The following is a 12,948-nucleotide window of genomic DNA, read 5'->3' on the forward strand; positions in this document are numbered from 1 at the left end:
CTTTTTCTGACCCACACCACCTCAATTTTAAATTTGGCCTCAAAATCACATCAGATAGTTCATATTTCCTCTCAATAACAGACCCTCAGTAATTAGAGTGATCTTGCACTGTTCTATTAATTACAGGAATCGTGATGTTTATATTCAGAGGTTAATTGATGATATCTGCATATAGCATTTTCCTGCCTTTAAAGTAAGTTGAATCACAGTAATTAACCTTATGTCCAGATTAACAGACAATATAATTTGTCTCAGCAGTGCCTTGGAAGTAGGATTTTTCTTATATATCTGTTGGCTTCTTGCTTTGCCTTCTGTTTTCTTCATAACCCTGAAGTGGTGAAATGAAGAGTGAAAAATGTGTTATGTTGGCATATTGAGGTGATCCCTTTACTCAAAACACATTCCTGAGGATAGAGTACTTTCTTATATTAACTTGTCCCATAAAGCTGTTTGGATTATATATGATGTAAAATTTGGCAATTTGTTGGGCATGAATCTAGGCAGCGCAAAGCTCAGTGTATACCATTTGCAGCTAGCAATTACTAGGAAACTGCAGGAACTGGATTACTGCAAGCATTATGCTCAACTCAGAGGATGAGCAAACTACATGGATTTTCTGTCTCAGATTTAATCTACTCTTTTAAGGCTGTAGCAAAAAAAACATTGGGCAACAAAGAATAATCATGAAAGGCAGAGATCTATGAAATTTCTCTAAAGTTTTCATAAAAAACCTTTCCTGTGATAACTAAGATTTTTAAATTGGGGTGAATGTCTATAAGCGTATAGGTATATGTGAACAAATGGATGTCTGAGGGAAAGAGATGTCAGAGGTAGTGCTGAGAGGCAATGTTCCCGGTTAACCAATTGTTTTCTAATCACTTGTCTTCTGTTTTTTTCACCTTCCTGGTCATGCTTATCCATAGGCATTTTTAAAATTTCCCTCAGGTTTTACATTTGTGGACATTTTAAATTTTTTTCAATAATCTGTTTCATGCTGTTTTCAAGGTCCAGAGGAGCCGGAGAAAACTGATTTAATTAACAAATGAGGGGCTAAAATTATAAATACACAATGAGAACTCTTTGCTTACTTGTGTTTTTTATTTGTCAGGACAACTTATCCTGATGAATTAGTTGGGTACTATGGCGTCCCACAGGTAGAGTAATTAATATGGAAATGGTAATGTCTGTTCTTAGCATTTGCACATTTTCACATTTTGAATGTTAGGAGTATAGTTTGATGTTTTATAAAACCACTTACTGCCAAAGTTGATTGATGCCTTTTAAAAAAATTCTCTTGCAATTTCACTCAAGGTAAATGAAGCTAGGTTAACAAGTCAATTTTTGCATAAATGGTTTTAGGACCAGAACTGGCCAAACTGCACGAGAGCTAGGCAGTTTGCTCTGATTACTTGACAGCTGACTTAAATGTAAAGATTTGCATTTCTCTACTGTTTTATCACCTGAAAAATGGAAACTATAATTTCAAATAAGCAGGACAAGTTTCCTGAAGAATACAGCAGGGGTTCCTGCCTTAGATACATGAACGTTTCTTGCACTAACAAAAAGTGCAGATTTGTTTGTGATTATATTGAGCTTTAAACACAGTGATATATTCTATGGTATCCTAACTTTTTCTTCAAAGTTAACCTGTGCCCATGTGTATCCATCTGATCCATCACACAGACACAAGGGAACTGGAAAAAAAGTCTTTCTTCCGGATTAGAGGGAGAAGACTGAATGCAATTCATTTAAATACATACCAGAATGAGAGGAAGCAAATATTAAAAATCTGAGGAAATCTGACCTGAGGAGCTGCAGGGATTTTGTTTTAGGATTACTGCCTGATCCTAATGTTATGTTTATAGCAAGCATGTGGCAGCTGAGACAATGTCTAATGGTCTGTGTCAAACTTTTAATGAGTGACAATTGTCAATATTGTTGTGAAAACATATCAGGCTTTATGTTTCACCTTTGTTATCTAGAAGGAGATGAAAATAAAGGGAGCCCACATTTGTTATATCTTTGGGTCATTTGTGGCTACTTGATTTTTATTCTATCCATCAGATGAGAGAACGGAAGGTCAGTTGACTGGCACTGATATTTCCCAGGCAAACTGTCAGCTGGGGATAGTAGTGATGTTGCCGGTAGTATATCTGTTTTCTATTAAGCATTCAGAGATGAAGCAGCAAAGTATATATTGGAGATGGCATTCTCTCCTGTCAAAAGACTGTGATTGCTACATTTAGCTCTTAAATCAATTCAAAATGTTGACAGAGGCTTGCTGAAGTCCCACAAATAATCAATAGAGCTATTTTTATCTCTTAAATGAGTGAACCTCTTAAAAATAATAAAGACATCTTTGTAATGACTGACCAAGCTGTTCCAGAGTTGGGTCATGTTGCTCTGTGTGGTTGGGGGTGGTGAGTGAAAGGGGTTATTTAGGCATTGCCTTTGTTCCATTCTGCAGGTTTATAACCCCAAAATAAAATTGCAAATGTTCCTGGCAGTCGTCCTCCAGGCACAGATGGCTTTCCTCCCAGTTTTGGCAAGCCTGTTTTCAGTATAAAACTGAGCAATTATTAGAAAGTGAAATATTGCATGGTATAATACCAGTACCACCACCGTCAGCATCACGACAAATGGAGCGTTCATTGTTTCTGGTGCTGCATAAGAGAGTTACTGCCACTGCATTACCCTTTCCTCTAAAACCTGTATCTGTGATGCTGCTGGTGATGCACAGACAGAGGGATGGAACAGAGCAGATGCATTAGCAAGGAACTGTGGCCATTTTCTCATTTACGTTGGCTCTATATTTCAATGCAAATATCACTGAACAGGTGGCTGATGAGGCCCCTGTGGACTGTTTACAGTAAAGGTTACAACCAAAATCGATAGGCCTGAGATGCTTCTAATTCCATCTGGGAGATGTTCATCTTCCATCTGACTGTTTGTCTCTGAACAGCAGCATCCTATTAACTGCAGTCATTGGGGATATCTCACTCGTGTCAGAAGAAGGTTCTCCTGTTTAGGCCTTCATTTCTTCTTCACATTTTCTTTCTGCACTGCACTGGATCGAGCAGTAATGCTGATCTTGACAAGACAGGTTGCCAGCATTAAGCATGCTGAGTTTTGCCTACTGACTTGACACCTGCTACTACTGTTGGGCAGGCTGAGGCTCATCAGTGATGTCTGGGTGTTGTCCAGATCTTTTCAGCTTATCGCTTACTGAAGCAGGAGGTAGTGATGTTACATATCATAGCTGACATTATGGTGTGTGATGTACAGCCTTGTAAAATTCCAAACTAAGAGAGAAGGAAGGTGGTAATGACTTACATTTGCACAAACCTGAACAAAATAAGCAAGTACCCCTGACACTTGCTTGAAAAGTACTTTGTATTTTGGCTGAAGTTTTATTTTAGACATGTGTTTTCTTGAACATCTTAGTGGGAAGTTCCACATGGTGAGTCAGTGAATCTCTGTTATATCAAACTAGTAATGAAGTCTGTATTATTCTTTAAAATGAAGGTAGGTGCTGTGACTTACAATGTGAGGCAATATCACTCTCACTGGTGTCTCTCTCTTGGGCCTAATAGTCACTTCTGGCGTGCAGCCCACAGCAGTTGGGTAATGAGTAAGCAGCCCTGAATCCAATTAAAATGGTAGTAAAGTGTGTATAGCAGAGGGCACCCATGCATTCTCTGGTGCATGTGAACACAAAGACACAAAAGATGAGGGAAAGTGCGCTTTATACTTGTAATTTAGGGTGAACAGGGATGACAAGAGACGTGAGGGCTTGAGGTGAGGGCTTCTCTTGAGCACTGCATCCCTTACCCCCATCAGCATTCTGGAGAAATTCCTTGTTACCACATCATTTGAAGGAGAACAGGTGATTACCTGAATGCATGTATGCACCAGCCTCCCTGGCATAAAGGCCAGCTACCTGGAGTGCTAGAGTGCTTTTCTGGCCATATGAAATGAATGGGCAGCTGTAGAGACAACAGGAGCAGGACAGGAAAGGAAAGATGAATGATAGTTGCACCATTGGTCACAAAAAGATGTTGGAGGTTGGTAGTGATGATGAGCACAGATCTGGCATTAAGTCTCTGTGGCCACCTGCACCATCATTCAGGTGACTGAGCAGCAGTCATTAGAGAAAGGACAACAGAAGCAAAGAGCTGGCCATCCCAGGCACTGTCCTGCCACATGCCAATTCAGTTGTGATGTCTGGCACTCCATGCTGTGTCTTTCTGTTAGCCACTTGTGTCTCCTCTCTCTTGAGCTCCCCAAGCACCTGCTGAGCTTCTGTTCACTCACATCTGTCTGATCCCCTTGGCACTACTCAGCCTGGGCATTTTGCATGATCCCTTCTGCTGCCAGGTGCAGCCATGTGATGTGGCTGAGCAGCAGCTAGCCCACCACCCAAGCAGGAGTAGACAAAGGATGCTCTCATGAACAGCTCAGCTGCACTGGCCTAACTGTCCTCGTTTTCTGGAAGCTGCAGCCTGCAGGTTGTATTCCTCTATTTGTTGTTGTTGTTGCATTATTCCTAATTCCTCTCTCTGACTTGCACAGAACTCTTGTCTTTCACTTTCTAGGAACTGTGAATTTAGAGGGGTAAATAGTAGTAACAGCATCTTCCACTCAAAGACTTAGGCAAAGGAGATGAAGGATGCTTGCCAGCCAAAACTGTACCATAGCAGAGATATGCAAGCAGTCCAGCTGAATGGTTTGTGTGCTTTGCCTTCAGTGTTGCAAAGAACGTGCTATGTAGATCAGTATGTGGTTTTTTTATGTATGGGTAGACAGATCTTTTTCTGCAAGTCTCTTCCAGTGAGATGCTGAAATAGGACTTGGGTTTTTTGGTTCACTTGCATGCCTTTAAAGCTGTTACCACAAGAGATTCTCAAGTCCTTTTGCTGCCTCAGCTATGCAGCTCAAATCACTTTCTTCCTGGCTTTTTTATGGTTCTTTTGTTTTTCCCAGGGTAAGAAATGCTGACTAGGATGAGAAGGGCTATTTGCTGAGTATTTCCAGAGTTAGTTCACAGAGGCTGCTACTTCTCCTGGTCATACATTTTTCCTCATGCAGTAGTGGAAATTCATCTGGCTTCAGTCTTTAGTTTCCTCACTGCTTAAGTGCTGTTTCTTCTTCCTAGACTTACTGTCTTTTTGAAGAAAATATTATTTCTACTGTTTGTAGAAACAAAAGAATTTAAGACAGCCATGTTTTTTAATGGCTATTAGGTTTTCTGGTCTTGTTTCATGCACAACACAGAGCACTGGGTTTTGTCTGGTAAATCTCACATTAAGCTTACTAATTTGCGGATCGAAGTGCAGCTGTCGTGTATGAACACAACCCATCATGGTATAAAGGAGGTTTGTAATAAGTGAATATAACAAGATCTTTCCCTTACAGAGTGGGATTATGGTGTCATGGGAAAATTCTGACATGGTTACATACTTTGATTTTACTTGGAGTTGTACTGGAGTTAGCTAAAGGTACAGAAGGTGCAAGGCCAAAGCAACAAGATGGGAGTTTTCTTACAGGGAAGAGCATCCCATTCAATAGTTTTTTATAGATGTGTCTATACAGTTATTCCTGTTGCTCTTGAATTTGTTCACAAGATCAAATCTGACTGTACGGTTTTAAAGTATGGAGTTTGCCAGGAAATTAGCTCTTCCATTTAAGATTTTCCATGTGACTGGGTTGGGAATGAATATTATTTTCTTAGCTTCAAGACACTCCTTCTTGCCACCAGTGTGACTTTTACAAAATTGAATTCCCCTAAATAAAGCATTTATGTATATGTGTGGCATATATGTATATGAATTTGTATAAGAATACAAGTGTGAATACGTATGTTTATATGTATACAGACTATAAATAAGTAATTACAATAGCGAAGGTAATTATATATTGCACTAGTATCCAAATGTCCTGCTTAGAGGTGGTTCACCTCTGTGCTGCCTCATACAGAAACTTATTCTATCTAGGAAGGCAAAACTTTGAGGCACATATGTGTTAAGAGCTAAATCTTTAAAAATATATGTACTTAATCACAATATGACTAAAACAAACAGAAGTAACCAGAACACATGGTCTCACATAAGTATTTGAAACCATCAGCTTCATAAAGTACAGTTGGAGCACCAAAATGTCTTGCATGAAGTTACATTTGCATTGATGTTTGGCATGCAAGCAGATTAGCTGGGGTTTTTTAAAGGTTGGAAGAAATCTGATCTAATCTGCGAACTCAATGGCTACAAGTCACTGCATTAGACATAGATAGTAAAACATGTTCTTAAACATTTGCAGGTCTGTATTTTATTAACGTGTCTGTTCACACCACCACCAAAACTCAGTTTTCTTGTCACTACTAGCTGAATGGGAGGAGCAGTAATCATGTTTTGAATAGTGAGAACTGGAGGGAGGGTTTTGCACAACTTTTATTTGGAGGCAGTGCTTCTACTCGCTCAACATCACAACACAGCTACTTATGCTTCATCAGACACTGCAGTCCCAAGCACTTTTGAATAGAAAGTAATTTCAGCACAGTTGCAAGTGAGAACATTTGCATCACTCCCAGGAGCCCAACCAAAGATGGGTATTTGCTGAAAAAGAAATTTGTACTAAAAGTGGGTGTGACATTGTCTAATCAGCACTTTCTGAATTTCCATTGAAATAAAACAACTCTTCCCACCATTTTAAGAACAAAAGTAATGTTATATTTGAATAATTACCTCCCAGTCAGAAGCTGCCTTTGGATGAAACTTGAGACCTACTCAATGTTACTTTATTGACATAGGCATTGATACAAATGCATAGACCACTTGAATCATTGACCTATCAAAGAGGAGATTTTGCATTTACTTTGTATGAATTTTAACAACTGCTAGCACTAGAGCCACCAAGAATTATGTCGGTTCTCTCTCTTCTCACTCTTTTCATTCCTAAACGCAACTCTTTAAAATGACAGAGAATTCCATATACTTAAAAACTTATTAAGCTAATCTTTATTAGAAGTCAATATATGAATTAGTCAATTAATTCTTTTCAGGTAAAAGGAAGAAGATCAAGCCCCATAGCATATACATAAAATGACAAAGTAAGCATGCTGGGCATTGTTAATTTTCCTGGAATCTGTCTTCCATGTATATTTATGCAGAGCAGTACACATATCTGAATGAGAAGTAGAGAATGATGGTGCAGAATGACCCATGGGAAAAGTTTCTCAAGCTCTAAAGCAGAGTGGCAGTGATAGGTCTGCAGTGCTGTAAGCTTTCCTGGCAGTGTACACACGTTGTTAGATATTGGCTGATGTGCTGATGGGGAGTAAGGCAAAGCAGCTGTTCTTATGCTCCAGAGCCTTACTGTGAGACAAGTGGTTTGAATTGACAGCCTGCAGACTGATACTGTGGATGAATCAGGCTTAAGTGGAAGAATTAGATTGCTTGATAAGTTTCTTCCAATTAAACTGTTGCACATTTCAGAAAAGAATTCTGCATTGGATTGGTGACAATTTCAAGAAGGAAAGAATTTAATTCTATTTTCCTTTTAAGATGAGGGACTTTGTTCTGTCATTTTGTGTTGTACTTACAGGAGAAAAAAAAAATTAAACTGGCAAAATTACATTTAGAAAAATTGTGTCAGGATGAAGGAATTATCCCTTCTAATGCTTGTGTCTTCCTTCTAATTTAAACCTTTTCAGGGAAACTGTTCCTAAGTGGAGTATGTACTTGTGCTGCTTATTTCTACTTAGGGCATTCCTAAGGGCTCCAAAGATTGGTTTGCTGGGCATGGAAATAAACAGAAAAAAGAAAGTGCCTGCCCCAGAGGGTAAGCAGTCAAGAGAAAATATAAGAGGTGATTAAAGAGACAAATGGAGGAAACAGGTAAAGAAAGTGTCTGCAGGCAGACATAGCTGTTTCAGTAATCGTACACAGCTATCAGCCTAACCAGTGTTAGATGGAAATGCTTCTCTTGGGCCTTGTATGTACTAACTTCTAGTATGCATTCTCACATACAGTATAATAGACAGATTGTGACTGCATTGTGTTGCTTTTATTCCCTCTATTTTTTTCCTCTGCCGTCCAACACTTTGTTCATTTAAGGTGTCAGTCATTGTCTTACATTAAATTGTATTTTTTCTAGTCTCAGTCCAGATCAGTCTCTCAGTTATTTTGTTATTAGAAATAGAGTATCAGACAACTTTCCGGTTTGTATGTTTGAGTAATAATAGGCAAACATGGAGTATAATAAATCATTAGTCCTTAAGGACTGTATCAGCCTGCAACAGAACCCCTGTTCCAATTTAGTTTATTAGTTGCAGTATTATTTGAAAGCAAATATCTGACAAAGCAGATTAATTATTCTGACATAATTTCAGTTTGGTAAAAGATGAGGAATCAGCTGTGTCTGTGAAATTAGAAATGAAAATGCAGCACTCAAGACTTGTTAATGCTTTTTTTGGCATTGAGAAAGGAGACATAGGTATCTAATATTAAATGGTGTTGCAGAAGGGCAAGTTAGCATTTTGTTTGCCAAATTAAGTTTCAAAGACTATGTAGGTTATGAAGTTTGACTTCCTGCCTGTAGATCTTGAGTGACTGACAGACTAATGTAGAATAGCTTAGTTCAAAAGGAATCTTTGGTAGGCAGCAGAAAAGATTTGAAATTCTGGAAGGGATGAAAAGAAACCCCCACTTTTACACTGGTTTCCCCTGCAGATCAATGTCTGTGTGAAATTTGCCTGGGAATTATGAGCTGTTTACTGTATTATATGCTGTTTTCTTTCACTGTATCCAAAGGCCCCTGTGGCTCCTTTTATCTTCAAGATTTTGAGATATTTTTGTACAGGAAATGTGAATGAGTGAATGCATCAGTGGAGTACACAGAAAAAGCTCTATTTTTAGATAGTTCTGTTCTCCCTTATTTTATCACAAGTTATACTATTGGTTTTACAGCACCTAAATTTATGGGTACATATTTTTATGGTAAAGCCCAATGACATGTTCTCTGTGCTCCCTCAATCTCTCAGTCTTTTCTTCACTTGATTAACAGTTCTTCAGGCTAAGAATTAGTCCCATAGTATAACCCTTAGTCTTCTTAGCCAGAATAATGTAGTGTGGGGGGAGGTTTATTTATGGCATGTGTCATTGTGTCATCATCTAATTACATAAAACAAAGAAGGAGAAAACAAAATATTTCAAAAAAAACTCTTGTCAGTTCTCATTCAGGAGAGGCTAAATTTCTTCATTGCATACAAGCAACTGAGTTAGAAAACTCTTTAAAACTCACTGATACTTAAGTTTATCATCAAGCAAGATGACCACTCCTTGGGCATGCACTTAAGGGAACTGGTCTGGTAGGGCAGTTTCTGTTTAAAAACACACTATGCCTCTTCAGGTACAATGAGAGGCTTGAGAAGGAGGAAAGCTCCTCTGCTTTCCAATACTCTTTTTAGCTTTCTTGTATGCAGTGGTTAAAACAGCACTGACAGAAGGTGCTTAAGCCCTTGCTTGTCTTCCACAGGGTGAAGTGAAGAAGTGAAGCCTCCCAGCTGAACTACTATGAGGTCAGAAGCCTTGCTGCTATATTTCACACTGCTACACTTTGCTGGGGCTGGTTTCCCAGAAGATTCTGAGCCAATCAGTATTTCGCATGGCAACTGTAAGTATAAGAAGCAAGAGGGCTTCATTTGCTTAATACTTTGATCAGGGTTTTTCAAATCTGTATTTTGTTACAGTTGCAATGAATAAAGTTGATTTCTTTATTTCTCCCAGAGAGACAAATCTACATTCTCAGATATTAATGTATAGAAAATTACTTTTTCATATTGTCTTATGACTGCTGGGTGGCAAACTGCATGATCTTCCAATACCATAGACTTTCTCCTTCTCAGAGACTTCAGTAACGTGCTCAAGTTAAATATCTTGCTCTATCCAGCACTTAAGTAAGGAAGCTTTTACCCACCCATCCCTATTAACCATTGTCCCTCACCTGACTTATGACCACGTAGTCCTGAATAACCAGTGAAGCAACTCAGAATATCAAGCATAGCACACTAAGGAATTGAGGTCTGAAAACGTAATTTGTTGATCTGGTACAAATAATTGGACTTAATTCTTTAAGCTCTGATGGATTCCACTTCAGCATTAGTCATTTTTTGCTAAGCTGGAAATATGGCTAAAATACAAATCAAGACAAAGAATCTTTTGTAACAGAATCTCTGTTACCAGCAGTAATTGGCAAACCTCCAAAATCTAGGGTAACATAGACAGCTGCAAGTCAGTATTGAGATTTGCTAGCTGAACAGGTGAAGAGCTTTCTGTGCATTTTTCCATGCAAGTCAAACTCAGCATAACTGATACTTTTACAGTTATCTCAATTACCTCAATTACAGTTGCTGCAAAAAGAAGTCTTGTGAGGTCCAAGGGGTTCAGGTGTTTAAAAGGGAGACTTTAGCACCTGGTTCTGTAAAAGTATGCCAAGCAATAATGAGTCATCAATGTGTAGGCTTGTGATTAGATCTACTTTGAGCCAAGAGCTTGAATTTAAAGTGAATCTCTTGATTGTCCTTTCTTACTGAGTTTTGGGGTGACCTTGGCACCTGTGAGTTTGTCTGTCTTGGGTAAGACCAAGCTGAAAGACAGACTCCAAGGAAACATTTGAAGTGCTCTAAATGCTAATAGGCTTCTAGGATACAGGACAGAACTGCTCTGAAGCAAAGCTGCTGCTGGAACATGTTGAATGTGAACACTAAGTCTCAGCAGGAACGTTTTTACCCCCAGAAGGGTGATGCTAATAGTTCTTGCTAGCACTGAAATAGCCAATCTTAGTCCTTTTGGGGAAATAAAACATGGAATAAATTCATGTGTGAAGTACACATTGATGTACTAGCTCATAGGTTATGCTAGATCCATGAATTTCAGAGGAAACAGTACCACACAGAGAACTCTTGACAATTAAACTTGGCATTTTGCATGTGGGACTTGGTCAAAAGGTTGAAGCTATGTCTGATGAACATAAATCCTGCATTGGCTATCTTAATTTCTTTCTCTTGGACTTCTCAGCATCTGATTTGCAGGGAAATTCCTGTTTCTTTACAGTTTTATCACCAGATTTCCTGCTGCATGGCACTCTCAAATGCTTTGCTAATGCCATGGTACAAATCAATACTTTGACCTAGTTTAACAGGTAAAATAGTTTTAGAGGACAATAGCTGGAAACATGAGAGCAGTAGCTGGGTTTCAGAAGAAACAGACTCCCTTAAACAGCTCCAGATCTCTGGGAAAGCATATTGATGAGGAAAGGGCTTAGACATTATCTCTATATAATGTGCACATGCAGCATTGATGATGCTTATCAGAAGTTTATCCTCCTCATGTCTTCTGATTTGTTTTGTTTGCTTAACTACCCCCCTTGTTTGTACATCTAGATGTCATGGTCACATAAACAAAGTCTAGCAGCAAGATGGCCCATGGTCAGAAGTGTTACTGTTGCTATGGGTTATTACAGGTTGTACACACAGGTCATCTGGAGAGAAACAGCAGCACACCCCATGAATGCTGAGGTGTCTCTGCAGTGAAACTCTGCAGAAATAGAGTAAATAAATGCTCTCACTGACTGACAGAGGAAAAGCAGACCTGTTGGTAACATAAGCTCAGTACAGGGCTTCCAGTCAGTATTGTTTTCCAGGTCTCAGAAAAACTGGAGTATGAGATTGGCTGCCAAAATAATATGCAGCGACTTTCGTTTTATAAAGTTCAAGTGGAGGTTTCCCACTGTTTCTCAGAAATCCCCACAGCTGTTCTATGGTGGTAGTCCAATCCTGTAGAAAACCCAGGGAGCTGGCACTTAGAACCGAGGAGAGACAAGTCTTTTGCTTTAACCTCTACCATACCAGTCATTGTGGTGGTTGATGTGCCACTGTGAAACAGCTTTGTCCTGCTAGACACACTTTGGCAGCCAGAAGCGAGCATTTAAGCTCTTTAAGCAGGGAAAGAAAAACTGTGAGAAAGTGCCTTGTATCTATGAGCCAAGAGCTCCAGAGCAGCTTTATGCTCTAAAAAACCTCACAATTTTTATCTTCTACAAAGGCCATGACTTTCTCCTTTGCAGCTGCAAAGACTGTAACCTTGAAGAACTCTCCTGCCCTCTGTGCTCATGCCTTCCAACCCCAGAGTGCGGTGCTGGTGCAGAACAAAAATCAGAGCTTTTGGCCCAGCTGGGTCTCATAGTGCTCTGTGTTAGCAGTTTCTGTTTGTAATTCTCTTTTAACCCTCTTCTTTTTTTCCCCTTCCCACAGATACAAGACAGTATCCGGTGTTTGTGGGTCACAAACCAGGGCGGAACACCACACAGAGGCACCGGCTTGACATCCAGCTGGTCATGGTCATGAACAGGACCCTCTACGTTGCTGCTAGGTAGGTAGTGTCCTGCTTGGCCACTTCTCCCTGGCTGATTACAGAGGAGAAAGGGGAAGGCAAGGGATAGTCCATGTTCTTCTCCTCCAGACATATTATTTTTAATATTTTCCAACACTCTGAGAGCAGTCTGTTAGTAGCACATACTGGAGATCTTGTTACATCAGTCAAATGAGGTTCAGTTTTGCTATGTACTGAGACATTCCATTCATTAGATACACCAGATTACATGAGAGGAACACCACTGTCTTCCTTTGCATCTGGATTAGGGAAGTTACCAGAGAAATTGTTCAACTCTGTGGAGTCCATACTTATCCTGCAATATTGTTTGTGCACACTATGAATGGCATATGTTAGAGAATGATTGTTCTGATGCACAAATGTGTATTCAAATAAGAGTGTCAGGCATGTTTTAATTCTGTAAGACAAAAAGAAGGCTGATAGTTCTCTGGTGTACTCAGCAAGGTTAGTTAATTTGGTGTCTGGACTTCTTTTTGGAGAGCTACACTGTGCACCTACAATT

General features: G+C 39.4%; 1 protein-coding gene across 4 annotated transcripts in view; it reads left to right on the forward strand.

Moving 5' to 3' along the window:
• Positions 1 to 12,948, forward strand: part of SEMA6A (semaphorin 6A) — a 120,242-nt gene that overhangs the window by 41,882 nt on the left and 65,412 nt on the right. For 3 of the 4 annotated variants that reach the window (XM_030467069.1, XM_030467071.1, XM_030467068.1), the window contains exons 2-3: positions 9,532 to 9,669; positions 12,308 to 12,425. In XM_030467069.1, the coding sequence (XP_030322929.1) occupies positions 9,570 to 9,669; positions 12,308 to 12,425 (218 nt within the window). In that variant the 5' untranslated portion in view covers positions 9,532 to 9,569. Of the gene's footprint in view, positions 1 to 9,531; positions 9,670 to 12,307; positions 12,426 to 12,948 lie in introns of those variants that run through there. The other variant, XM_030467070.1, reaches the window with a different exon arrangement.

This window comes from Calypte anna, chromosome Z (genome assembly GCF_003957555.1).
Source record: "Calypte anna isolate BGI_N300 chromosome Z, bCalAnn1_v1.p, whole genome shotgun sequence".
NCBI lineage: Eukaryota > Metazoa > Chordata > Aves > Apodiformes > Trochilidae > Calypte > Calypte anna.